This window comes from Ixodes scapularis, unplaced genomic scaffold (assembly GCF_016920785.2).
Source record: "Ixodes scapularis isolate PalLabHiFi unplaced genomic scaffold, ASM1692078v2 PGA_scaffold11__112_contigs__length_91849675, whole genome shotgun sequence".
In the NCBI taxonomy this organism is placed as follows: Eukaryota; Metazoa; Arthropoda; class Arachnida; order Ixodida; family Ixodidae; genus Ixodes; species Ixodes scapularis.
The window spans coordinates 57,206,580-57,232,640 of NW_024609837.1; the positions used below are offsets into that span (position 1 = coordinate 57,206,580).

The 26,061-nt window shown below is 44.9% G+C and overlaps 1 protein-coding gene and 1 long non-coding RNA gene across 6 annotated transcripts in view; one reads left to right on the forward strand and one right to left on the reverse strand.

The window, feature by feature from the left end:
* LOC8023646 (protein tramtrack, beta isoform) overlaps positions 1–26,061 on the reverse strand; it is a 217,870-nt gene that overhangs the window by 9,952 nt on the left and 181,857 nt on the right. For 2 of the 4 annotated variants that reach the window (XM_040222242.3, XM_040505253.2), the window contains one exon: positions 1,397–2,290. The exons of the other annotated variants lie outside the window; for them this stretch is intronic. In XM_040222242.3, the coding sequence (XP_040078176.1) occupies positions 2,010–2,290 (281 nt within the window). In that variant the 3' untranslated portion in view covers positions 1,397–2,009. Of the gene's footprint in view, positions 1–1,396; positions 2,291–26,061 lie in introns of those variants that run through there. 4 annotated transcript variants of the gene reach the window in all.
* Positions 11,174–24,794, forward strand: LOC121835028. Of its 2 annotated transcripts, XR_006077452.1 has the most exons (4): positions 11,174–11,248; positions 11,324–11,445; positions 20,070–20,210; positions 24,711–24,794. It is a non-coding gene; the product is annotated as an uncharacterized LOC121835028 (long non-coding RNA). The 2 variants fall into 2 exon arrangements; XR_006077451.1 differs by having other exon boundaries at positions 11,190–11,445.

Genomic DNA, 26,061 nt, shown 5'->3' on the forward strand with positions numbered 1-26,061 from the left:
TTTCCAGGGAAAATCCCAAAGTCGGGTCCGATGAGTAATGTCCCGTGTGTATGACGAAACAAGAGCCCTGGTTTCTGAGGAGGCAAATATGAATTTTGCATCCTACTCAAAGCAAGGAAGATTAAGAACCAATGGCACTCGAATAACCGGCACCAATAGACTCTTAGCAGAAGTGCACACCATCTAGTAGCTTCTTCGCTATTTACCCGAGTCCGCCATTGTTTCGGCACGCACTCGGAGCTGGTATTGGACACGAGGGCAGTGTCGACGTTCGGCGGGGACTCGGATCCAGTTGCATACTTTCTGCTTTCTGCCCCCAAGATGGATGGATGGATGATAACGGCTGTGCCCTATATAACGGGCGGTAGCTCGCGCCACCTTACCCCAAAAATGGTAGCCCCAATGTTGCTAGATGGGATTCCGAAAAAAGTCTACCACATTTGGCGGTGCACACAATGAACACCAGATTGAGGAAATAGTTCCATTCGAGTGTTGACATGGCACAGCAGAACTGGAGCTTTTCGCTTGAAATCCCCCGTTTCGACGCAAATTCCTCACACCGTTCAAGACACGCAAATAATGAGCAGACGTCAAAACCGCTCACTAGGACAAGACATTGCATTGGTACAGTCATGTTTCGTTAATATGGACCCCGTTAATACGGATACGCCGCTATATAGACACCATGTTTGGGGATGAACCGGATAGATACATGCATTTTTGCCTTGCTATTATGGGCAACTCACATAATGGATGCTTATGGGAACAATGGAGTTGTCCATATTAACGAGACATCACTGTACAAGCGGAAGTATGCTACGTGAAACTGCCCAAGGGTTTTTGGTGTTAAGATTGTTTAAAAGAGCTCGTTCAAAAATACTTTTACAGAAAGCACTCACCTACTAGTAACGGAGAAGACACAGCTTTTACGTCTGTCAGCATTTATTTCGACAAACCTAAAACTGGCACCTTATAAAAATAAACAGCCCTCAGTACTTTCAAATAGATCCGTGCACAGGCTAAAACTTAAACACCGTTATAAGGAAAAATAACTTTGTGGCCAGTCAAGCAAGAAATATTGAATTGCAAGCCGCAGAAAATTAACAACCGGCCAAACTTGGCTTTCAAACATTACATGTCACAAACGAATCTAAAACCTTTAATGGTGATGCAGAAAAAAAAGGTTGTCTCACAGGTATTTGTCAAATAAATCTGTGCATAGGCTAAAACTTTAAAAATCATTCGAAGGAACAATATTTCTTTCATAAAACTTGCAGCCAAACAAAAGAACTGACTTGTGTGCAAGCAACAGCAATTGAACAGTCAACCGAAATTAGCTTATGCACTGTTGCATGTAGCGCACATATCCCATACCTTTGATAGTGATCTAGTGAAAAAAAAAAAAAAATCTATGGTCCTTGATACTTTAAAATAATCCACACAGAGGGTACAACTTTGAAATAAATCCATATAGAGGTTAAAAATCATTCTAAGCAAAAAGAATTCCTTTGGCCTCCATAAAACTTGCAGTCCAACAAAAAAGAATTGCATGCAAGCAACGGCAATTAAAGAATCAACCGAAATTAGCTTCCATGCACCATTACACCTAACGGACGAATCTATAACTTTCATACCTTCATTGGCGATGCAGCAAGAAAAAAAGAAAGGCTATGGCCTTTGGTATTTTTCAATTAATCCACGCAAAGGCTAGAATTCCAATAAATTCATGCAAAAGCTAAATTGTTTTAAGGAAAACAATACTTTGACCTCCATGAAACTTAGAAAAGATTGAATCACATGCAAGCAACCGCAAACGAACAATTCATCAAACTTGGCTTTCACACAACGTTACACCTAATGAACGAATCTATAACCTTCATACCTCCGACAGCACCGCAGCAAGAAACAAAGAAAGAAAAAATCCTCGTCCACTTATTACGCTACGACGTTCCCTGAACGGAAAGCATGGCCCTTGGTGCCCGATCACGGTTGGTCCATGCGCATAAACGTCACCCTTTGTCACAGGCGTCGATGGGAATGCTGATGATCCCGTGAGCCTGCTTGAGGTGCCACTTGAGAGTGTCCTTGCGGCCGTACTTGCGACTGCACAGCCTGCAGGGGAAGGACTCCTGAATGGGGTCATGCAGCTTGATGTGGCGCTTAAGGTTGCTGTAGTTCTTGAACGGGCGGCCGCACAGCCGGCACGAGTACACAGTCTTGCCACGGATGTCCATGGCCGTGTCGAAGGCCTCCCCAAAGGACATCGCCTCCATCTCGAGCACCCGCGTCTCTGCCAAGGGAGCAAACCGCCCAGTGTGGTTAGCCGCAGCTGAGACAAAAGCAAGTGCGGCGGCTACGGCTCAAACATTTTGTCACGACTTCTACGACCGACCTCCAGGATCGCGACATCCGACAACCGGCTACTGTAACGTCATCGGTGGCCCCCTTTGGGATCACTTTCGATGCACGGGCAGTATACAACGCTAAACAGACGGGTGAGGCACGTTTTACGCACCGCGTTACCAGATGAGGCTCGTGTACAGTGTATCCAGTAATCCTCGTACACGAGCTTAGTGGAAACACTCTGCGCACGGACGGCCATGGGGCGAACTCTTTCTTGTATCCCATATTGATTAAAACTTCCAGTTGCAAATAAGCGCCTACAAGCACTCATTGGTTTGTAAGTTCTCGTCTCACAACAGCACTTTTTGAAATATATTTGATGCAATACCAACTTTCTACCCTTGTGTCCAACTGTGGGTCAGCCTAAAAAGGGACCGAGAACAAATCTTTAATCTTGGGGCTAAATAACATCCGGAACAAGATGCTCTGGGGTGAACGCAGAAAGCACATCCGTTTATAGTTTCTATCCCCATGTACAACGAAAAAAGCGCCCTGGTTCCCGAGGAGATAAATATGAATTTCGCATTCTGCCGAAAGCACTTCTACCTCTGCACTGCAGTACAAGAAGCATTGCACCGGGGGAAGCAAAAAAAGAGTAAGAACCTTGGGTGCTCGGGTAACCGGCACCGATAGACCCTTTTCAAAAGTGCACACCATCCAGTAGCTGCTTCACCAATTATGCAAGTCTGCAATTGATTTGTCACACACTTGGAGCAGGTATTGGACACAAGGTCTCTGTAGACGTTTGGGGACTTGGATGGCCAGAGAATGGATGGACGGATGCTAACGGCTGCAGCCTTTAAACGGGTGTTGGCTTACGCCACCTAGCCCCAAAAAATGGTGACCACCAATGTTGCTAGATGGGGTTTTGAAAAGAGTCCACTACTTTTGGCGGCGCACACTATGACCACCATATCGAGAAGGAGGTTTCATTCGAGTGTTTAGATGGCACAGCAGAGCTGGAGCTTTTCACTTAAAATCTCTAATTTTGACACAACTGGTCACACCGTATTTACGCAAAAAATGAGCACACATTAAGCCTGCTCGCTAGGACAAGACATTGCATTGGTGCTGTCTCGTTAATACGGACACTTAATACGGATACTTTGGTATATAGACAACATTTTTGGGGACGAACCGGTTAAATACACGTATTGCCTCACTATTTGGACAACTCGCATTATGAATGCTTCTTGGGGGGAACAGACGTGTACATATTAACGAGACATCACTGTACACTGATTGTAAACTAATACAAAAAACCTTGGGAAAAAGGTGCACCAGAATAAGAAATAGCTACTCCCAAAAATATAGTCATGGCAGTGGTTTTATTTTTACATGGCAAAACATGGTCAAACATTGTTTGGGCACTTTTTAATAAAATTAATGTCAATTCTGCACCAAAATAATTGCAGACTGGTTTTTAATATACCTCGATTTTCACCGACAGTGCGAAACAGTGGAAAAGGCCTATGCGCTGTGATTGCCATACAAACTGACAGTGAAGCAATTAACTTTAAAGGCCGACCTACAGAATCATATTCTGCCAGGCAAAAAACCGGTTCAATGTTTCCTTTTTTCTCTTCCCTCTCGCACACTTTTCTCCTTCCCTCCCCACAGATGCAGTCCTCTGAGCAACTCCCTGCAGAAAGGAGGAAGGTTTCCCTCTTTCTGAAATCGAAAGGAGGAATAGAGGGAGGGTTTGCTCCTTTCCGGCTGCTCATTGGCCTTTAAAGCAAAAAAAAAAGTCAAAGATAAGGAAAGCAGTGACCTGGCAACCTTGTATCATACGGTGGGACGGAGCTTTCAAAAAGCATGAAAAAAAAAAAGGCAAGACGACTAGCTCGATTGTGCAGTTCTGCTACAGCCTAACCAGGGGCCGATCAAAACAGGGGAGAGGGGGAAAGGTCTATTCACACACAGGTCAAAGTAAGGGGCACCACAAAAACCTTAATATGCCACCACAAAGAAAATCAACATACCGCACCGTTACGCTTAAACACCACGGTTCCAGAAGTTCCGTCGCCTCTCAAGGGTCAAGAAAAGTTGCAGGAAGACACCACGAAACTTGTCATAGGATTAAGCATGCACACAGATCAAAACCGGCAAAGAACAGACACAAAAGAGAACATCCTCGGGACAAGTTTCGACGCATGGGTGGTCGGAGACGCATTCTAGGTATTGTAGTTCAGTCTCTCTGCATTTCTAGATGTACTTCGTTTTTTTCTATATAGCCGCCACACCTTATAAAACTGAACCGACCCACGAGCTGTCTCAGCCGTTAAATATTTTTAGGGATATGACACCTTGCCTTCTAGCTAGCTCACAAAATGCAGCAGACACTTTCCTAGCAGAGCACAGAAGGCAAACTTGGGCAAATTTTACAAACTACATAAGGATCCCTTTGACCAAACTCAACCTTTTCCATTGAACTCAAAAAGTGAAAATCACGTTTCCGAGAACACAACAAGGTCACTCAAAAGTTCACTTTAACAACTCGTGACTAAGGTGTAGGTATTGATGACCTCGAGGCACAAAACATGCCACATGGCTGTCAATCAGATATGTTTTACATCATTTGGAGCGACGGCTTGCGAGGGGGACCTTGGGATTGAATTAGCCATTTTTGTTCTCGATTTCGGCGACCCAATTGCCCAGTTGCAATAATTGGTGGCCTTGAAAATGGTGCAGGCTTGCCTCGCCATGTTATAACTAAAACCAATCCTTTTTTCTACTGCAGCGGTCCTAGAGCACAAAACGGCACAGAACAAAGCAATCATCCACAGAGAAGCGACAAAAGCACAATACTGTACGAGGCAAACACTTTTATGGTGTGCAATGTAAAGTCCGCTTGTCGCATTGTCGTTAGGTTTTCTTCTTGGACTTGTAGAGGCCTGCGGAATTTATAAAGAGATGACGATGAAGACACAGCACATCGCAACAATTTCACAGCAACATGCAATCGAAGCAACCATCATGCATGCAAACACACTGGCCACGTCGTCATTTGGGCATATGTGTATGAAAAGTGGTGCCAATTAGAAGTTTGCCACAATAGCTTTAGGGAGGCTTCCTTGCCAACACGTGGCTCGCACGTGACTTTACCACATTGCGCTGGTGGCAATTTCTGCTTGTTCTTGCCAAGAAAAACTAATTTGGTGGAGTTAAATGTATTCTGTGAAAGGTATTTGCAACTCCTTATAGATAACGGGGAAATAGTTGGATGATGGTGGAAGAGACAGATAGATTTTTCAGGATTTCCCGTACGCCTGCTCGCTGATGCTGGTCAGTGTGCTAAAATTAATTGATTGGATTGATTTGAAAACAAATACGAAATGGTCAGGGCAGGAGCATATCACAGGTGACGGAGATGTTGGCGTGCGGAAAATAAGCATGTTGATTTTTATAAGTTGCAAAGCCGAACACAATTCCTATTTTAACTCGCTTGCTTTTTCCATTAAAACTGCATGATGCACAAACACGCCCACCAAAGCCATGCGGTAACAGCAGCACATAGGCTGACAGTCCCTGCCACCGTCTCCGCCGCCGTTCCTCCTCCTCTCATTCTTCGTTAGTCTGCAAGCAGCAGGCTGGAGTTGCAATTTATATAAGGGCAGCCGATACGACGTCAAGGCAAGCCATGTATTATGAATGTCTGTCAAACTTATCGTTCCCGACAAGTGCGTTAATTTTCCAGTGGCTATGCTAAAGAGAATGCATCTGGGACTCTTATCAGACTGTAGGGTTACTGCAATAAAATAAAGCTTCGCTTAACGAGAACAATCATTTACTAGGTGGCCCTCCAACATTTCACTAGGAACAGTAGGAAAGTTTATGCGTACGTTGGTTCATCACCTCTATCGAGAGTTTGTCAACCTTCCACTCCGTCAGCTTTTTAGCAGAGGGCTGGTCGTTACTAGCGAGACACAAGGGGAATAAGTACCAGTAAAGTAACATCCCGTGACATAGGCATCGGTAAAGGCTGACCATTCGGGCATAAGGATAGTGCCGAAGTGCTCATGTTTATGGATTGCTGCATGCTTTGAACTGCATCAGGCGGAGCAATTGTTAAAGCAATTCCGGGTTTGCTGGCAAGTTGTTAGCTAGATCCTCGCATTGCAACATGAATTGCAGGGTTCGTGTCCAGCTCAAAACGAACGAGCAATCCGACAACCCAGAGACGTTCAAAGTGGCAGCAGCCAATCAGGACGCAACATTTTCCCCTCACCGCCCTGCGGTGGCGACGATGACAACAGAACACGTGCAGTTGAACTTGAATTTGGTATGAAATTGATCGTTCTTGAGACAAAATTTCTTCAGAGGGATGAGTTAGTATTCTTAATGCCATTTAAAGATCTAAAACTGCGTTATCATTATGTAACTGTGCATCTAAACAATGCAAAAAAATTACATGACTAATGATGATGATAATGGCAAAACATAGCATTGTGAGTTACTGAAACAAGGGTTATCACGAAGATTGGTGATGCATACTTGCTAAAACAAAATGGAGACATGGGACATACACAAAAATGGGGACAAGACAACATCTCAAACGCAACTTTTGTGTGTTCAGTGACTCCGGGTTTTTTTTTTAGTAATTATGCAATTTGAGCTTTTGCGGTTGCTGTGTGTGATTGTGGTGAGCCCGTGTTGCTGGTGTTGTGAAGTCACGATGCTGGGAAAAACTGCCGCATTCGAGGTGGGCATAAAAGGGTAGTGCAACGATTTTAATGTTGAAAGAATTTGCAGTTTGTATTTTTTATATTGTTTACCTAGGCACAAGTGACAAAAAATGTGTTATCTTGCCTCGAAAATTCCGCCGCGTAATCGCAAAGGAAAAAATGAATTATTTGCCAAACTGCAGCCGCGTGTGGCGGTTACGAGAACTATGATAATTCGTAATTGGGAGACACGCGGAAATCAACAAAGCCTGTCCCCCCCCCACCCCGCCACTACACTTGTCATCAGCCCCATGGCAAACTGCCTTTTGTGTCGATCGCTTGCCGCGACCTTCGACGATGCCAATCCTTGAAAAGTCTACAGTCGCCGAGAAAGTGGCTTGGGTCTCTGAAGGAAGAGTCCAACAGGAAACCAGGTGGCCCCCAGAGTATGCCACTCAAAAGACGACGGGAGAATTGAGAAGAACTTTAACCTTTGATTTGTTTAATTTTTCAAACAAAAACTAGCGCGTGCAAGAAAATACGGTTTTCTGTTCCTCGTTCTATAGGTGACACAGATTAATCCCCGCAGTTAATCGGCCACAGTCCGAAAATCGTTGCATTGCCTATTTAACAAATCGGAACAATCTAAATTAAGGGTCGGCAACCTTCTGCTGCAGCGGGCCAAATCGCTGCAAAAGTGGAGATGGAGCGGGCCGGACGGGGAAATGGGGGAGGGGAGGCCAGCCTATTCACTCTTTCTTGTGCAAGCAGGGACGCAGTGGCGCCAGTGTGCGAATAGCCCCCAGCTACTTCTGGTTCTGAACTACACTCTGTTTCACAATAGCTTGGCGAACTGCGAAGGCTGCGGCCTCCGTGACCCAATAATGGCACTGGGGGAAAGCACGTGACAACTTCCCATGGTCGAGGCCACCGGGGCCTCATTACCACTAAAGTCACTGGATCCTGGGAAAGTAGCGCCGTTGCCTTCCCTACCTGCTAGCCGGGCACGAACGGATACTAACATACACACGACCCAAACCTCGCAAGGCGATTGGCTAATTGGTCTAGGTTGCCATGGAAATCGCCATCTTGGTCCACTTAAATCTTCGAAGCCTCCAGGGGGTCGTTCTAAACCAGTCGCGCCAAGATTACCATGGAGCATCATCGTACTGGAAGCGTTCCCCATTAATTTAAGAGTCTTTGGCACTTCATATGCGATCAACTTATTAATCATGCATATCTCCATGGATCTCTTACTATTGTATTGTTCATCTTGCGTATTTCAAGACAGTAAACTTATTTTTCAGTGCCTCCAAGCACCGACACATCATCTGGTGGTGGTACAAATATGTGCGCTTGTTTCACCGGTGTGTGGATAGCAAACTCTCGGTATACAATAAACGCTTCCATAAAGCTACCCGTCACCAGCGAATTTAGATCGGCTCACCAAGAACGAAGTGGTCAAAGAGAAATTGCTCATTTCACGGACCAAGATGGCGACCACACGGGGAGCTTGGCGTTACTTTCCCAGGATCCAGTGACTTTAATTACCGCCACAACAACAAAGCCCTCTGCGACAAAAAATAGTTTGAGGCTTCTTCCTCTTTTAACGGCAATCAAACTCGCACGATTCTATCTATAATGAGAAGATATTAAGAATAAAGGATAAATAATCACAAATTTATGATTTTCAATTATATTTAAACCAAAAAAGTGATGCAACATCCGTATCCACTCGATTTTTTTCGCCTTGTAGCACCGTGGCCGTTGGCAATCGCCGGCGATTGCAGCCGTGTAATCTGCCGTTTCCACTCAAAAACATTGCACTGTGCCCCGGCATTAGTACCCGTCACAGATTCGCGGCTAAATGGAGCGTATGGTTGTCTCAGGAACTGTTCCCGAATTGCTCGCTATTCTAGTCGACGGATATGTTGTTGCAGTGGATGCTCATCTGAAATTGGTTGATTTCGGAGCAGACGACTCTTGGCTAGCAGACAACAGTCAGTTCCTCCGACCTCACACCTCGCATTTGGCATGGTGACACAAATGCTTCTCTGATGTCGGGTCACGTGCCACGCTTTGACGCTCTTATTGGGTTGCGGAGCCTTTGCCCCCACAGTTCGCCCGGTTATCGTGAAACGGAGTATAGACGGCGGGTTTGGCGGTATTTGCAAAACCAAATATACACGCCATCTTTTGGAAATGGCCACTTATAGCAGTGTCAGACTTAATTCACTCTTATGATAAAATAATGAGGAGCAAAAAATGAGGAAACATGCGTGAACCGGAAGCGTGCCGGGGCTACCCAATAGATGGTGCCACTGGGTTTGTTGCCAAGGAAAAAAGGGCAAATAGAAGTAAAATATAACAAAACTGTCACGTATCGAAACTGGCATGCAAAGATGTTTTGTTTTTTTATCAGGAACATGTAAAGTAGTATTAGTTGAGCCCCGTCTCCGTAAAATTTTGGGTGTCCAATATTGCTTGCCAAGATGTTGTAAAACATTTTGGAGGCGCCCATCTTTTATTCACAAGATCCACGTTTGACTCTACGGTTTTCAACTTTGAAAAAGTATATTCGTAGATATATACATGATATATACATGCTGTAGCAAACTCTTCGATCAAGGCTGCTACGAGATTGAACTACCTTGAAACTTCAGAAGCCCGATCCGGCCCGTGCGCCATAGGTTGCCGAACCCTGATCTAAACCATACCCGTAAATTCCTCATTGCACCTGCTACATGATGTGTCAACTTGACGCACAACTTCAGATGAGACAACCGGCGTTCTAGCTAGAGTATCTGGCCAAGGCGGAACATGCGAATTGCGGTAACCTAGTTCATAGTGTAGAACTGTGTGTATACCTATTATTTTGGAAGTAACTGGCGCCGCCTGGCAGAAAACAGTGTTCAAGGGTGAAATGGCTCGTGCACTAGGATGGACAGGGAGAAGCGTCTTAGAAAGAACCTGGGGGCAAAAAGAGGATGAAGATAATAATAATAACAATATTACTAGCTACATATATTTATTTCTATTTTGCACAGCTTTATTTACCCATTCAGACAGCCACAGTAGGCACTAAACAGACTTTGGGGGACCACAGCCTAGGTCGCTGCAGTTCAATGGGGCCAGAAGCCCATAGCTTCCTTGGTCGAGGGTGTGCCAGCGTTCGCTTGTGCACGTGCTCATCTATTTTCATACCAGAGCCTCCTGAAACGGCGATTTCTGAAACTGGTTCATGGCCAGGTGCGTGTAGTGCGTATTTTGATGCGTGTAACTGGGTGAACCTGGCACGCAAGAACTCGCGCTAGCTGTTTCTCGACGTGACTACTATCCTCCTCCTACTACTACTACCACTACTACTACTACTAGTAATAATAATAATAATAATAATAATAATAATAATAATAATAATATGAATATTCTTTCCGGTTCGAGAAGCCGCAAAGCCCCAGCAAGGCCGTTGGCCCATACCACGGAGGCCTGCGGCGCGCGCTTAATAAAGCCAGTATCTATAAACTTAAAGCCAAGTCTTCAGTTCATTTGCGTGTGCCCAAATATTGGGTAGCGTTGAGAGTCAGAAGCCGTCGGGTAGCTTCGTTCAACGACGAGGGGAAATCAAACACGTCGACCACCGGTACCTTTCTTGACACAGGGCGGCACAGCTCACAAGAATCACAAGTGATGAACGATGCGACACAACAGACTGCCCCCATTCTCACGGTAAAAGTTGGCTTTGGACGATGGACACAGGATGCCATGGCCGTGGCCACTGAAGGCGCACAAACGCACCGTGCATGACTGACACGAGGAATTTGAGAAAAGTACGGGCAAAACAAGCGAACAAACTGGAACAAACGAAAGCCTACCGCCATATCGAAAATTCGGCCGTTTTCTTTACGCATCATGTTCGTAAGCACACGACGAGCGTTTAATTTTAAAGTTTTAAAATTTAAGTTTAATTTAAATTAAAAAGTGATTACAATTAAACCTTTTCACAATATATACTAACATTCTGTACTGTGGTGTGTTAATAACATAACCGAAAAAGACGTCATTTTTTTTTTTTTTCAGCCAATCAGCGTTTTCAGTTTTCTGTCTATAAAAAATATAAAAAAACGTTTGTCTGTGGGCAATTTGAAACCTGTGATTCGATCGTTCCGTGGTACCGTGGTTCAGTCAGTTCAATGACAGTTTGCCATTCCGATTTAATAATAATAATATAATATTATAATTTTATTTACACTTCCAAGGGCACAGGTGGTGGTGTGCGAGGCTGAACAGTTAGGTGAGATCCTACGCGGAGCGCATGTCAGTCGTGATGGGCAGCGTACCAGACGGCATCTCGTACGAGGTATTTCAAGAATTCAAGAGGGTAAGCTGCGTTCTTCACTTCTACGTTCTTGCAAGACGGTTATTGGTTCTTTCTACGTACTGGTTTCTCGGAAGGCTGTGTCTAGAGTGCGGTGCATCCGAAAGAAAGTCGGGCGGCACATGTATCATGGGGCGAGTTAACCGACCTCCCCGCCTGCGGGCCTGCGTTCACGACAACAACCCGAGCTCCGCTGTTCCCCGTTGCACCTCCAAAATTCAGCAAAGGCTACGCTACAGCTTCGAGAAACTCGTTTTGGCAATTCGTTTTATACGGGACTTTCGGGCGGCACTTGAATGCTCTGCAAGAGTGCCGTCGGACTGCACTCTAGACACTACGTTCTTTCGAACTACGACCCTACAACTTCTGTTCTTTCGAACTAATTAACTCGGCGAACCGAGCGTTTGACTGCGTTGCGGCTGCGGCTGTCGCGTGCCAAGCTGTTCCTTGAATTGGATTCCACGTTTCATACGAAGCACAGATGCGCCGGTGACTCGCTTTCATTTCTCGACGCAACGCAGTCAGACGCAACTGTGCGTAGGAGCCTTTAACATACCCGGCTCACCCGTTCACGCCGCTTCGCGGCGACAGTCTGCGGCGGCTCATCACAAAAATGTTAACTCACCTGGGCCACCCGTACGCAGAGGAGGCTCCCCCTTAGGACAGGCCAGCGAGATTAATACATCCCTGCCGTGTGATCCTGCCAGTGACAATGCTACTATGCAGGCAAAAGCTGTGGGAGAGGAGACAAGAGTGCGCGGGGCCGTCAGAAAACCGAGCTCCAGTTAGAATGATTAGTAGGTAGGCGCTAGGCTAACTCCTTTTGTCTCCACTGCACTTCTTCAACACGTCAGAATGTGGAACTCCGGCGTTTGGCATTCCGTTCAAACAATGCAGTGGAGACAAATGCAGCTAGCTTTGCGTCAACCCACTAATCGTTTCAACCAGAGCTTGGTATTCCGGTATTCCCGCATGCTGTCATCTCCTCCTCTCCCTCAGTTTCTGCCCGCATAGGGTTCTTTATTTACCGAAGTGGGAGATGCTACTATGTCGATAGTTAGTTACGTGCACAGATATTGTAAAGGAGACATTGTAAACTCTGGAGCGAGGGAAAGAGTTTTGTGTGCACAATTTAGGGGCTTGCTTCGAAAAGCTGCTTAACAAGTTGTTTTGTGAAGAGAGAGTGTGTGCACTCTGTCATCTTTCGTGTATTAACCAGTGCTGATGTGTAGAATGTTGAGACTAGAGATCGGTTTCCAAGAAAAGATTTAAATTTGGATGGGTAATTAGCCTAGGCCAATTACCTATCAAAATTTACTTATTTTCTGACAAAGAGCTCTTTTTCAGGAAATAGTACATTGCTGTAAGAAGCGCAGAGAGCAGTGGCCTGGGACCTATGGGTTGTTTACGAAATTCCTGCGAGATCTGCTGCTTACTATCTACGTCCAGCCGAGAGTACTGTTGAGTCGAGCAGGTTGACTGCATGTGCCTGGGAGACTCCTTGAGAATTGCTATATACTCCGTTTCACCGTAACTTGGCAAAGAGCAACTGCTACGGCCCCTTTGAGCCGATTAGAGCGACTGAACCGAAGGGGGTGTGGTGTGTCTCTAAGACACATAGCTTACAGTCCTACAACGCTTACAACACCTAGAGCCACAAGTAAACTTTGAAGTAACTTTTAATTGTAGAAATGCAACAAAACCGAAACTAAACTGCAACTTTACTGGTCCGCCATTTTGACTTGTGATCGTCAAATGTTTTATAAACATTAGCACATGGGCACCTTGAGCCTGTTTTGACCAGTGTCGGAAGCAATCAAAAGGCCATGACGATCTTCCGTGGGAAATAATGGGCTACAATTTATCAAGCTTGTCCGAGTACAATTTATCAAGCTTGTCCGAGTCAACCGATGGCCAGCAAATACTATAAGACTTTCAGCACGAGATTTCAGACAACTCACCATTCACATTTGATCTGCCGGCATCACCTCAGAGGGGACCACCCATGGTAGCTGCTTCAGAAACATGGAAGGTTTTGTTTGCTAGAACGGCGCAGACTGTTTTCTAGCACAACACCAATGCTAATAGCCAGCGTTCGCGTCGAACTGCTCTGACCCACTTTTGTTGCAGAGACTTCTCGGCTGAAAACCGATGAGACGTTGCTCTGCCGAGTTTCTTCTTGGTGTTATTGCACCCCACAGCACAATATCGCCAATTCTTCTCACCCTTTATAGCATGCCACAAACAGCCTAAACCAGACAAAATCCTCCGAACCGCAGGCACTCATCACTACGATGCACCACTCCGTGGAGAAGGGAGTGTCGTCTGCTCTCGGATACATTTGACGTCGCCAGTGCCCCTGATCGTAGTTGCCAGTGGAGCGGCAGCCAGTGATTCAGAGATCTTCATGCAAATTTCAAATTTGCTTTCTTGAAAGGAAATGATTATTTTGATGAGGTATTTTGTAGACCTGGGTGAATACTTAATGCATGATGAAATTTTTATAAAAATCAATGACCATCAATATTTTGCCAAAGGTCTCCTTTAACAAAGGTAGGAAGGAGAGAGCATAACCTAAACAGTTTGAGAAGAGGAGGAACTCCCCTCTTACCCGGAATCTCTTTTGCATCTTCCAGGCATCAATTTTGTCCCCCTTGGAGGTTAACCTGTCACTTAAAATTCGGACAACAGCGGCTCTTTCTTTCTGTCCCGCCCATGGTTTTGCAGCACTGTGTGCAACTCATGCTGTCACATGACTCCCTCTGACGTACTGATTGGCTCGCTGAGGAACCTTGCTATACTTTGCCTTCGCCTTTTGCCAAGTTATGGGGAGTATAGTAATTAGATTCTTATTTCAGCAATATGTCCCTTCTTCTGCTTGGCGTTTTTTTATTTATTTTATTTATTTCAAAATACTATCAATCCCTTTTTTTAGGAGAGAGCAAAGAAAACAACAACAAAATCGCAAGTTGCAAACACGCCGAGCACACGGAACACCACACGTGCAAAAATGCCAAGATAAAGACCAAAATTTACACAAGGTCTATTATACAAGTCTAGCCACTTCATGAAATCGGACATACCTTTTACCTCAACGGCACTTTCTGGCAAGGCATTCCACTCTGTTATTGCTCGGGGACAATCAGAATTCTTAAAGGGCCACTGAACAGAAAAAAACAGTCTGGTTGGGACACACGTGTCGTAAAAATAAATTTTACGAGAAAGATTTTTTAGGCAATATTGACGGCGCGAGATTTATTTTAAATTCTGCGCGCAAAGTCCATGACGTCACGGAATGGTCATGCACTCTTTCCACCTCAACGAGATGGTCATACTCTTTCCACCTCAGTGAGATGGTCATACACTCTTTCCACCTCAACGGGATGGTCATACACTCTTTCCACCTCAACGAGATGGTCATACACTCTTTCCACCTCAACGAGATGGTCATACACTCTTTCCACCTCAACGAGATGGTCATACACTCTTTCCACCTCAACGAGACGGTCATACACTCTTTCCACCTCAACGAGACAGTCATACACTCTTTCCACCTCAACGAGATGGTCATACACTCTTTCCACCTCAACGAGATGGTCATACACTCTTTCCGCCTCAACGAGATGGTCATACACTCTTTCCACCTCAACGAGATGGTCATACACTCTTTCCACCGCAACGAGATGGTCATACACTCTTTCCACCTCAACGAGGTGGTCATACACTCTCCACCTCAACGAGATGGTCATACACTCTCCACCTCAACGAGATGGTCATACACTCTTTCCACCTCAACGAGATGGTCATACACTCTTTCCACCTCAACAAGATGGTCATACACTCTTTCCACCTCAACGAGATGGTCATACACTCTTTCCACCTCAACGAGATGGTCACACTCTTTCTACCTCAACGAGATGGTCATACACTCTTTCCACCGCAACGAGATGGTCATACACTCTTTCCACCGCAACGAGGTGGTCATACACTCTCCACCTCAACGAGATGGTCATACACTCTCCACCTCAACGAGATGGTCATACACTCTTTCCACCTCAACGAGATGGTCATACACTCTTTCCACCTCAACGAGATGGTCATACACTCTTTCCACCTCAACGAGATGGTCATACACTCTTTCCACCTCAACGAGATGGTCATACACTCTTTCCACCTCAACGAGATGGTCATACACTCTCCACCTCAACGAGATGGTCATACACTCTTTCCACCTCAACGAGATGGTCATACACTCTTTCCACCTCAACGAGATGGTCATACACTCTTTCCACCTCAACGAGGTGGTCATACACTCTCCACCTCAACGAGATGGTCATACACTCTCCACCTCAACGAGATGGTCATACACTCTTTCCACCTCAACGAGATGGTCATACACTCTTTCCACCTCAACAAGATGGTCATACACTCTTTCCACCTCAACGAGATGGTCATACACTCTTTCCACCTCAACGAGATGGTCACACTCTTTCTACCTCAACGAGATGGTCATACACTCTTTCCACCGCAACGAGATGGTCATACACTCTTTCCACCGCAACGAGGTGGTCATACACTCTCCACCTCAACGAGATGGTCATACACTCTCCACCTCAACGAGATGGTCATACACTCTTTCCACCTCAACGGGATGGTCATACACTCTTTCCACCTCAACGAGATGGTCATACACTCTTTCCACCTCAACGAGATGGTCATACACTCTTTCCACCTCAACGAGATGGTCATACACTCTTTCCACCTCAACGAGACGGTCATACACTCTTTCCACCTCAACGAGACGGTCATACACTCTTTCCACCTCAACGAGACAGTCATACACTCTTTCCACCTCAACGAGATGGTCATACACTCTTTCCACCTCAACGAGATGGTCATACACTCTTTCCGCCTCAACGAGATGGTCATACACTCTTTCCACCTCAACGAGATGGTCATACACTCTTTCCACCGCAACGAGATGGTCATACACTCTTTCCACCTCAACGAGGTGGTCATACACTCTCCACCTCAACGAGATGGTCATACACTCTCCACCTCAACGAGATGGTCATACACTCTTTCCACCTCAACGAGATGGTCATACACTCTTTCCACCTCAACAAGATGGTCATACACTCTTTCCACCTCAACGAGATGGTCATACACTCTTTCCACCTCAACGAGATGGTCACACTCTTTCTACCTCAACGAGATGGTCATACACTCTTTCCACCGCAACGAGATGGTCATACACTCTTTCCACCGCAACGAGATGGTCATAAACTCTTTCCACCGCAACGAGATGGTCATACACTTTTTCCACCTCAACGAGATGGTCATACACTCTTTCCACCTCAACGAGATGGTCATACTCTTTCCACCTCAACGAGATGGTCATAGACTCTTTCCACCTCAATGAGATGGTCATACACTCTTTCCACCTCAACGAGGCGGTCATACACTCTTTCCCCCTCAACGAGGCGGTCATACAAGACGGTCATACACTCTTTCCACCTCAACGAGGCGGTCATACGAGACGGTCATACACTCTTTCCACCTCAACGAGATGGTCATACACTCTTTCCACCTCAACGAGATGGTCATACACTCTTTCCACCTCAACGAGATGGTCATACACTCTCTCCACTTCAACGAGATGGTCATACACTCTTTCCACTTCAACGAGATGGTCCTACACTCTTTCCACCTCAACGAGATGGTCATGCATTCTCTCCACCTCAACGAGATGGTCATGCATTCCCTCCACCTCAGCGAGATGGTCATGCATTCTCTCCACCTCAACGAGATGGTCATGCATTCTCGCCACCTCGACGAGATGGTCATACACTGTCTCCACCTCGACGAAATGGTCATACTCTCTCCACCTCGACGAGATGGTCATACTCTCCCCACCTCAGCACGATGGCCAAGCCGATCCACCTCTTCTCCATGTCCTCGAAATGCCGAGGGAGAAAACAAGTGGAAAGTAGGTGACTACCGACTAAATTCCGTCTTGCATAAAGTTTATTTTTTGGCACGCAAGTCCCTACCAGACCGTGTAAAAAACATTTTTTGGTATATCAATATTCTTCCCTTGTTCTCATATTTTTATTTCGCATAATTCTAGAACTATGACGTCTAATTAAACTATGTTTGTCTATATCCAAAATTGTTTCATCTAAAATCTTGTAAAACATTTTTAGCTGCTTGTTCCGAGGCACCTCTTCTCCAGTATGCTGATACCTGCCTTTAAATACACTTCTGTGGGCAAATCAAGCCTCCTATACTTTCAATTAATGAACCGAAATGCCAACTTATGAATTCTTTCTAGTTTTAATACTAATTTCTTTGTGTGAAGGTTCCACCTTTCGTTGTAACTTTGGCCTTATTAGCATTTTAAACACTAACGGTTTGGTTTCAGATGTTGCCATTTTTAACGACCTGAAGTTTACCAATAGCTTGCTTGACTATGTTAGTACTGTATGTGTCCCACCGTAGGTTGCCAGTTATTGTTACCCCTAAGTACTTAGGTATACTCATTTACTTCAGCCTAAAGGAGTCCTTCTTAAATAATATTTCAGTGCTATCGGAGCTTTCTTGTAAAATTGACATGCACATTGCTTTTTTGTATTTTAAAGACATCTGCCTGTCCTCACACTACTCACTAATTTTCTGTAAATAATTGTTAAGTTCTATGTGGTTCCTGTCGTTTTCTGTACAGGTACATAAATTACAATCATCGGCAAAAAGTCTTAATTTGACTGTAATCTCCCAAAGAACGTTGTTAGTAAAACCAAAAATGAGGGCCCTAAAACGGAACCTTGTGGAACTCATGATCCGGCTCCCTGAAGCATAGGTGTCGCTATCAATACTGACAAATTGTTTCCTACAGTACAGAAATGCTTCAATCCACCGCAGTAGCTCTGAGTTTTTAGGCAAATATTTTAGTTTTAAAAGTAGTTCATTATGGTTCACCTTCTAAAAGGTTTTTTGGGAGTCTAAGAAAATTGTGTCAATTGGGCCTTTCTCGTCTCGGTAAACCTTTCCGAAATCCATGTTGTTTACTACCCAGTACAACATGTTCAAGTATTTTACAACAAGTAGACAGTAGAGAGATGGGCCTAACATGTGTGATAAGACTAGTGTTTCCTTTTTAAGAACTGGTATTATCTTGGCAATTTTCCAATCGTTCGGGACAGATCCATCTGATAAGTAAACTTTCGTTAGTTCGACCTTGGTTAATTCGACTTTTCGTTTAATTCGATCGTGTTCAAAGTCCCGGCGAGCGCCCATACATTTCTATGGGAGGAAACGTTCGATAGTTCGAACTCGGGAAGACTCTGCATCGGATAATTTATCCAGAGCGAATGCGCGCAGGCTCACGTTGCACGGCACCATGGCAGAAAAACCACCAAAGTATGGTGAAACATGGGCCCTTTGCTGCAAAGCCGAACGTGGGCAAATATGCGCCTGCTCCTCTACGCCATTGAGATGGACCGTAGCGAATGACACGAGCGAGCGCAACCAATCTGGCATGGAGTAGCACGGAGAACATAGCACGTGGTCGGGCGCGGAGGCTGCGGGCCCTCTCAAAGTGCTTTTCTGTTGCATCGTGTGCGGTCCATTTTGCGCAAATTCTCTTTTCCTTTTTTGTTTGTTTGTTGAAGAAGTTGGATTTTAAGAAGTTGACTAGGTTAGAAAAAATTATATGTTCAAGAAGTTTGCAAGGAATGCTGGTTATTAATATCGGACGATAATTAAGTAAAGTGGAAGCTTCTCATCAAAATGTCGCCTTCTTTCCAGCGTTTGCTTTGTTCAAAGGAGCCGATGCCTCGCGTTTTCGGACGTCACAATCCCGGCAATCGGTCGTCAGAATGCTGGCAAAAAAAAGAGAGGACACTAGTCGCCGTCCTCTCGGCATCCTATCTCGCGTGTGCTTTGGTTTCCGTCGATCGTCTAGCTGCAGAGCGACCTACGGCGGCGTCTGCCACTTCCACCTCCGCCGCCGTGCCACGCCCTACATCCCAAAAAACAGCAGCGTGACACTTATGCGACTTCGTTGGGCGGAAATCGAGGGACCACTTTTTAGGATTGTGTAAACGCTCCGGTCGGAGAAGCGTTCCAAGCACCGTGCTCACCGCCGCAGCTGCCGCACAAAGTCCTCTCCTCGGTTGTGGGTGGCGACACCAGATGGCTCTTCGATGAGCGGCTGATGGCAACCTGTCACGGGCACACTCATCTTTAAGGTTGTTTTCTGGGTGCGCCACGTCATGTAGAACTTGGCACTTGCGCTACGCATGTTGCTTAGACACTACTTCGTCATTTACCCTAGTTTCAAGCCTCAAATTGGCGGTAGTGAGAGTTTTATGAACGCATCAAAGGAAAGAGGTCTCTGTCGCGGTTCCGGTTTGAGCAGACGCTCGGAGCCGAAAGAGCGTGTGCCCGGGGACGAGACACGTTATTTCGTTGTTTTTTTTTCTCTCGCTTGCACCTTCTAGACAGCAAAGGTGCCGTTGGCTAAGACTACTCGGTTGTGTGCCAGGAGTACTTTTTCTGGTCATTTGCATCGCAGCGTTTGCTGCGCTGCATGTCCTCGCCTATACATATCTTGCATCACGCTGCAGGCCGAGTTTCAGCTAAAGCTTTCCCGGACACGCTACCTGGAGGCAAAGATTCTGAGGGAAGCCTGGACAGAAATCTGCCTTCCGGACTACAAAATGGAGGGAGCATCGTCAGAGGAACAGGAAGAGGAGTTCCATCGAGAGGTAGTCTTCTCGTTATGCTCTCTTCGCCTTATTTTCTCTAGTTCCATAGAGCACGAGAAAACTGAGCATGGTGGAAGGCGAGGAGCGCATGCTGGAGGCCGGCTGTTCCAAAGAGACGCCCTTCCGTTCTCCACTTGCCAGTTACTATAGTAAAGGGTGCCCCCCCAAAAAATGTATGGGTTTCTTTTTTTCACCGCAAAAATAAACAATGCATTGTTGAATGCTCATTTTCTGCCCAAAGGGTGTGCTAGCGGTCTGACCCAGATGATAAAGTTTGAAAACAAACCGTTATCTCATTCAAAAGTGAAGAGTGATTTTCTGAAAATGTCAGTGGGATAACGGGGCCCATTTCGCACTTTTCCTGCGACTGTGCCGTTCAGCTCTGTGTATTCGACAGCTCCATCGGCTGCCATTTTCTTAAGGGGGGACACTACCTTGAATTGCACTTTTTTTTTCAAAAATATTCATATTCAGAATTGCAGAGTTTTGGCATGTATGGATAACAAGGAACACTCTCACAAAGTCTTGTCAATGTGCACTGACAAATAATGTCAAAAATAATTATCCTTTGTATGTTGGTGAGGTGTGCTGCACTGCGTAGCACTCGTCATCCACAAGTGAAAATAACTGAAATCAATATCAGTATATCAGAAGAAGTTTGAGGAAGACATCACGTGCATTGCTGGAAAGAATTTCTGACATTTAACACACAAAAATAAATTTTTAAGATGTTATCTTGAAACTTCAGGGGCATTTATCTCAGCTTCACTTTTTAGTGTCAAATATCAGTTCAGGGAAGCTATCATTTCATAATCAAATTATGCGTGCAGATATATTTTGGTTTTTCTATATCGAAATTTTCTGGAGAACACGACTGTGAACTTACTTTCTGCATTTTTCTGCTCTTTTGATATGAAAAGTTTATATTTCTTTTATTCAAATGTACACAAAAAAAAAATTTTTTTTCCATTATTTTTTTGTTAATAAATTTCATAATATTTGAAATTTCTTTTTATAGTCGTCTGAAGCAAGTATTCTGCTGTATGTTCCAGCAACAAAACTGGCCATTTTCATTACCCTTTCTAAATGATAGCTTTCCTAAGCAGATACACTTTTTTATTATGAACTTTTATGTAACTCATCGTGGGATAAATTTATAGGGTTGAAAATTTCCACGGCATCCTTGTCCAGTGCTATGAGTACACCCTGCAAATTTCATGCAAATAAGACAAACGGTTCAAAAGTTAGCCTTCAGGAGTAGTGTTCACCCTTAATGAAATTTTCAGAAAATCTCTTATACTTTTGAATAAGATAACAGCTCTGATTGGCATCTGGTTGTAACTGTTAGGTCTACTTTTGGGTGGACTATGAGCATTCAACAAAGTATAGCTTTTTTTTTTTGTCTGTGTGTGTGTCTCTCTTTCTCTCTCTCTCTCTTTCTTTCTTTTGTGGGGCACCCTGTACATAATACTTGCAACCAGTAACCGCAACATTATTTGAGTCACGAACGTGGAATGAAGACGACATGGTTAATGTTTGTTTTCCAGCATGTCTGCCTCCCAAATAACCTCCAAATAACCTCTTTGTCCATTATAGAATGCTTCATGCTGACCTTTCATTAATTTTTTAAGAGTCTGCAAGCCTAGAGTTGTGGGATATCAGATTTGTATTGTGAATTGCATGTGAATGTTTTTGCATGGATATTTTAATAAATTCCGGCTGAAAATTTTTGTTGAAAAGGATACAACTATGCAAGAACAGTTTTCTTAGTAGTGAAACATTTCACATCCTTGTATAACACAAAAAAAAAAAGCCCTAAAAAGATAAGCTGGGTTAAGCACAATGTAACATGGCAAGCGAAGCAACGATTACCTTATTTATTTGAATATGGCTCGAGGTTTTTTTTCTTTAGCTCTGCCCTTTAAATTTAGTGTTCGAGCTACAATCGTAACCAAAGAAGTCTGAGCTACAATAGTGATCAAACTTTCCCAAAACCTTCGAGCCATCAGAGATGCTCTTTCTGTACTGCAGTTTCTCCTGGCCCATTGGTTCGAAGCAGTGAAGCTTGACGCAAGAAATCTGAGAATTCCGAAGGCATTATTTCTGAATACCCAATGTACAAGGAACATCAATACCTTAGAACAGTACAAGTGTGTTGCAAAGTGAATCAAATAGCAAAGTTTAGTTACAAGTGACTAGAAGTTTTGAATATTTATTTTTACTTGTCTGTTGATTAGTTGTGCTCTATTCATGGCATATATCCTAAAATATTGCCAAGGCACCAAAGCAAGTCTTTCTTTTTTTGGAATGAAGATTCTTGATTTTCCAGATTGAGCTCAGTCCCCCCTTTTCCCTCCTTTTCCATTTTGATGATGAAGAAAAACCGAAACAAACAGTCTTTCAGTTTAAATTATTCTTTTTATGACTTTACAAAATGCTACTCAACCAGAAATAATGGTCCATAGTAATCAATATTTAAAAGTGGAATAAATCTGTCGGGATGGCAGTCATATGTGTCTATACCGCATGCCCACGAATCTGGTGGGATGCCTTCAAAGTGACCGCGTAAATTGTCTTGATAGTGTACCGCGCTATGATTTACCACAGATGTGCCCAAAGGCGGTGAAAGAATCTCATCAAAACTTCAAAGAACAAGCTTGCACGAATATAAGTAAAAAAAAACAACCGATTTTTCCTACCTGCTGCACCCATTTGCTATCCACACATCCTCTGACTGGTGCAACAACAGACAGATGACGGCAGCGGCCCCGGCGTTCGCATACCGCCCGATCACGCCAAAAGCAGGCGACATGTTAGCTGACATTACTCGACGAACCATCGCTTTTATTTTGTGTCCAGTTAATTTGTTTTATTGAGAACGAAAAAGGAAATCATGCACTGACCGTTGTAGCAGCGAAAAGGCGTGTGCCGTTTACGATTATAAAACAGTTTGCTTTTGTCACGATTGGGCGGTAAGACGACATAGGGGTTGCTGCCGCCACGCGTCGATCTTTGCACCAGTCGGAGGGTGCGTGGATAGCAGACGGGTGCCATAGGCAGAAAAGATCAGTCATCCTTTCTTCACTTTTTATTCAGGTCAGTTTGTTCTTTGAAGTATCGATGCAACGCTTCCACCACCTTCGGGCACCTCCCCAATAAATGGTAGTGCGATACGTTAACACGCTGATTAGGCGGTCATTCTGAAGGCTTTCCCCGGATTTGTGGGCACTCGGTAGTTGCTGACAGAGCGAGAAGGGCAGGGGGTGCCTTTCAAACACTCGGCCTTTAGCGCGCACTCTGCACCTTCCACCACGCCTTGGCTCCGAGCGCGTGCTCGAGGTGCACAAGATGCTGAAGCGTCGTCAAAGGTAGGAAGCTCGTGCTGGAGATGGGCAAACTGAAGCTGCCCTCTGTTATCCTCACCTTGTTGGGGACTACGTTCGACTCATTTATGAACGTTCTTTGGCTAGTTTTTCAGCATTTCGTGACGCCTGGATAAGCATGGCTGCTAGGCTCGATGCCGATTGGTTAACGGGGGAGGGCACATGACCAGAGGGGTAGGCGAGGAGGAACTCGACCACCTGTGCGCACTGAGGGAAAGGAGCTTGAGAGTATGAAAGGCTCCGGGAAATTGCCAGTTTATCAGCCCAATTAGCAGTAGTATCGCTTCATTCTATTCTCTGTTTCACAAATACTTGGCGAACTGTGGAGGCTGCAGCTTCCCACAACCTAGCAAGGTCACCAGATCAAGGCAAGTGATAACACCCCATGGTTGAGCCGTTGGGGCCTCGTTACCGCCATAGCAACAGAGGCCTCCACAACAAAATGTAGTTCGACTTTTTTTTTGAACGGCCATTGAATTTACATGATTTCATCTATAATGAGAAGATGTGAAGAATAAAGAATAAATAATCACAAATTTATGAGTTCCAGTTATTTTTAAACCAAAAAAGTAACGTCACATCCCTATTCGCTCTATTATTTATTTTTTTTTGCCTTCTAGCGCCGTGTAATTGGCTGGTTCTGCTCAAAATGTTGCACTGTGCCCTGTTATTAGCACCCGTCACAAATTGGTGGCTAAATTGAGCGTATGGTTGTCTCATGAACTGTTCCCGAAGTGCTCGCTATTCTGGTGGACGGATATGTTGCAGCGGTGGACGCTCATCCGAAGTTAGTTGGTTTCAGAGCAGACGACTCTTCGCTAGCAGACGAAAGCCAGTTCCTCGGGGCCTCGCATTTAGTATGGTGACACAAATGCTCCTTGACGTCGGGTCACATGCCTCACTCCAACGCTCTTACTGGGTTGCGGGGCGCTAGCCTCCACAGTTCGCCAAGTTATAGTGGAACGGAGTATAGGAACAACTATCTAGTGCACGCATGATACGCGTTGAACTATCTGATAAAGACCACCTTAAGAGTATCGCTAAATATTTGTGATGCCAGAATGTTTCACATGTGCAACACAATTGCATAGCAATTTGCCATACAATTTGTTTCCAGTTTCGGCGCCTGCGAGATGCTGTTCTGCTCACGGAGCAGCCACTGCCGGGTTTGGCTCCCCCTCCGAGCCGTCCCCCAAGCAATGTGAGTGTTCTGTTCACCGAGGAAAATCAGAGTGAATTTTGAGTCTGCATCTCCCGGGTGGATATGTGTCAACTGCCAATCTCCAAAAGTAGAGCCATTGATTGGTCCTTGCCTCTGGATTTAAATAGCTTAAGCTTCGAGATGGGGGAAATAGGAAAAATACAGCATTGTGTCGTGTTGTCTTTTTTATTTCATACTTATTTTTCTTTCCCGGGTTTAATATGCCACTTCAGCAGTTTGAAGATTCCACATGGCAGGCAAGTCATTCGTGCAAATCAGCAGGACCCGGATTAAAATGACTTGTCAAACGCATCCAAAAACACTGGTGCAATAAGCTTCATCGGTATTTCAAAGCAAATGCGCTCCATGCTGTAGGTCGAGGTCACAAACTGGAGAACACAAAAGTGCTCCCGAATATAAGAAGGCCCCCGACCTGTTCCTTGCAGTCTTTTGAACTCGCGTGACCATGAAAGGGAAAAAGAAAGAAGGGCTAGATGTGGCCTTGCTATGTACTCCTGCCATGCACCTGCCTGCCTGATTCATACTGCAGATGACCAGAGGGATAGAAAAAGAAAATGCCCAACTGGCCAGAAGTGATGGAGGTTTCAGTGCGTTCCCTAAAGCAGGGGATCTCAAACTTTTCATTTTTGAGGAGCCCTTACCAGCCTTGACTGATGGCAGAGGAAACCCTCCTGGTTTTGGCAGTGAAGCAGTTGAGAAGCCTACAATGGGCTGGTGCATTAATGACTGAGCATGGCACCATGATTGGTCGCTTTGGTCAATGGCGGGGGGTCATTTACCTCTGCACTGCAACACTCATTTCTGTCACCGTCTCTTTGACAACATTGCAGTCGTTGGAAAGGAGTAGATAAGATGGCCAGGGAAATATTAGAAGCATACAAAACGAATGAGTTGGTGGAAAGCAACTGCATAAGCCACACTTCCATTTTACTTGCACAAAAAAGAGCCAGCCTACTTGGACCACGTTGATACGATGGAGGTTCGGTTGTCTATTTCGTTGGGTTTCTTTCAATCAATAGTTTAGTAGCCTGTTCAACACTCATCTTGTATACTTCTCTCCCGTCTTGGGTGTTTTTTCCGCCGTTTCAAACATTGCTTAAAACACTTTAATTGAAAAATTCTGGGAACTCTGAAGTGATGAGGGTATTCTGGGGAACCCCGCTCTTTCTAGAAACCCATTTGAGAACCCACGCTCGAAAGCCAGGTTTAGGGTGTTGTTTGTGTGCCACAGCTCGGTTGGATGATT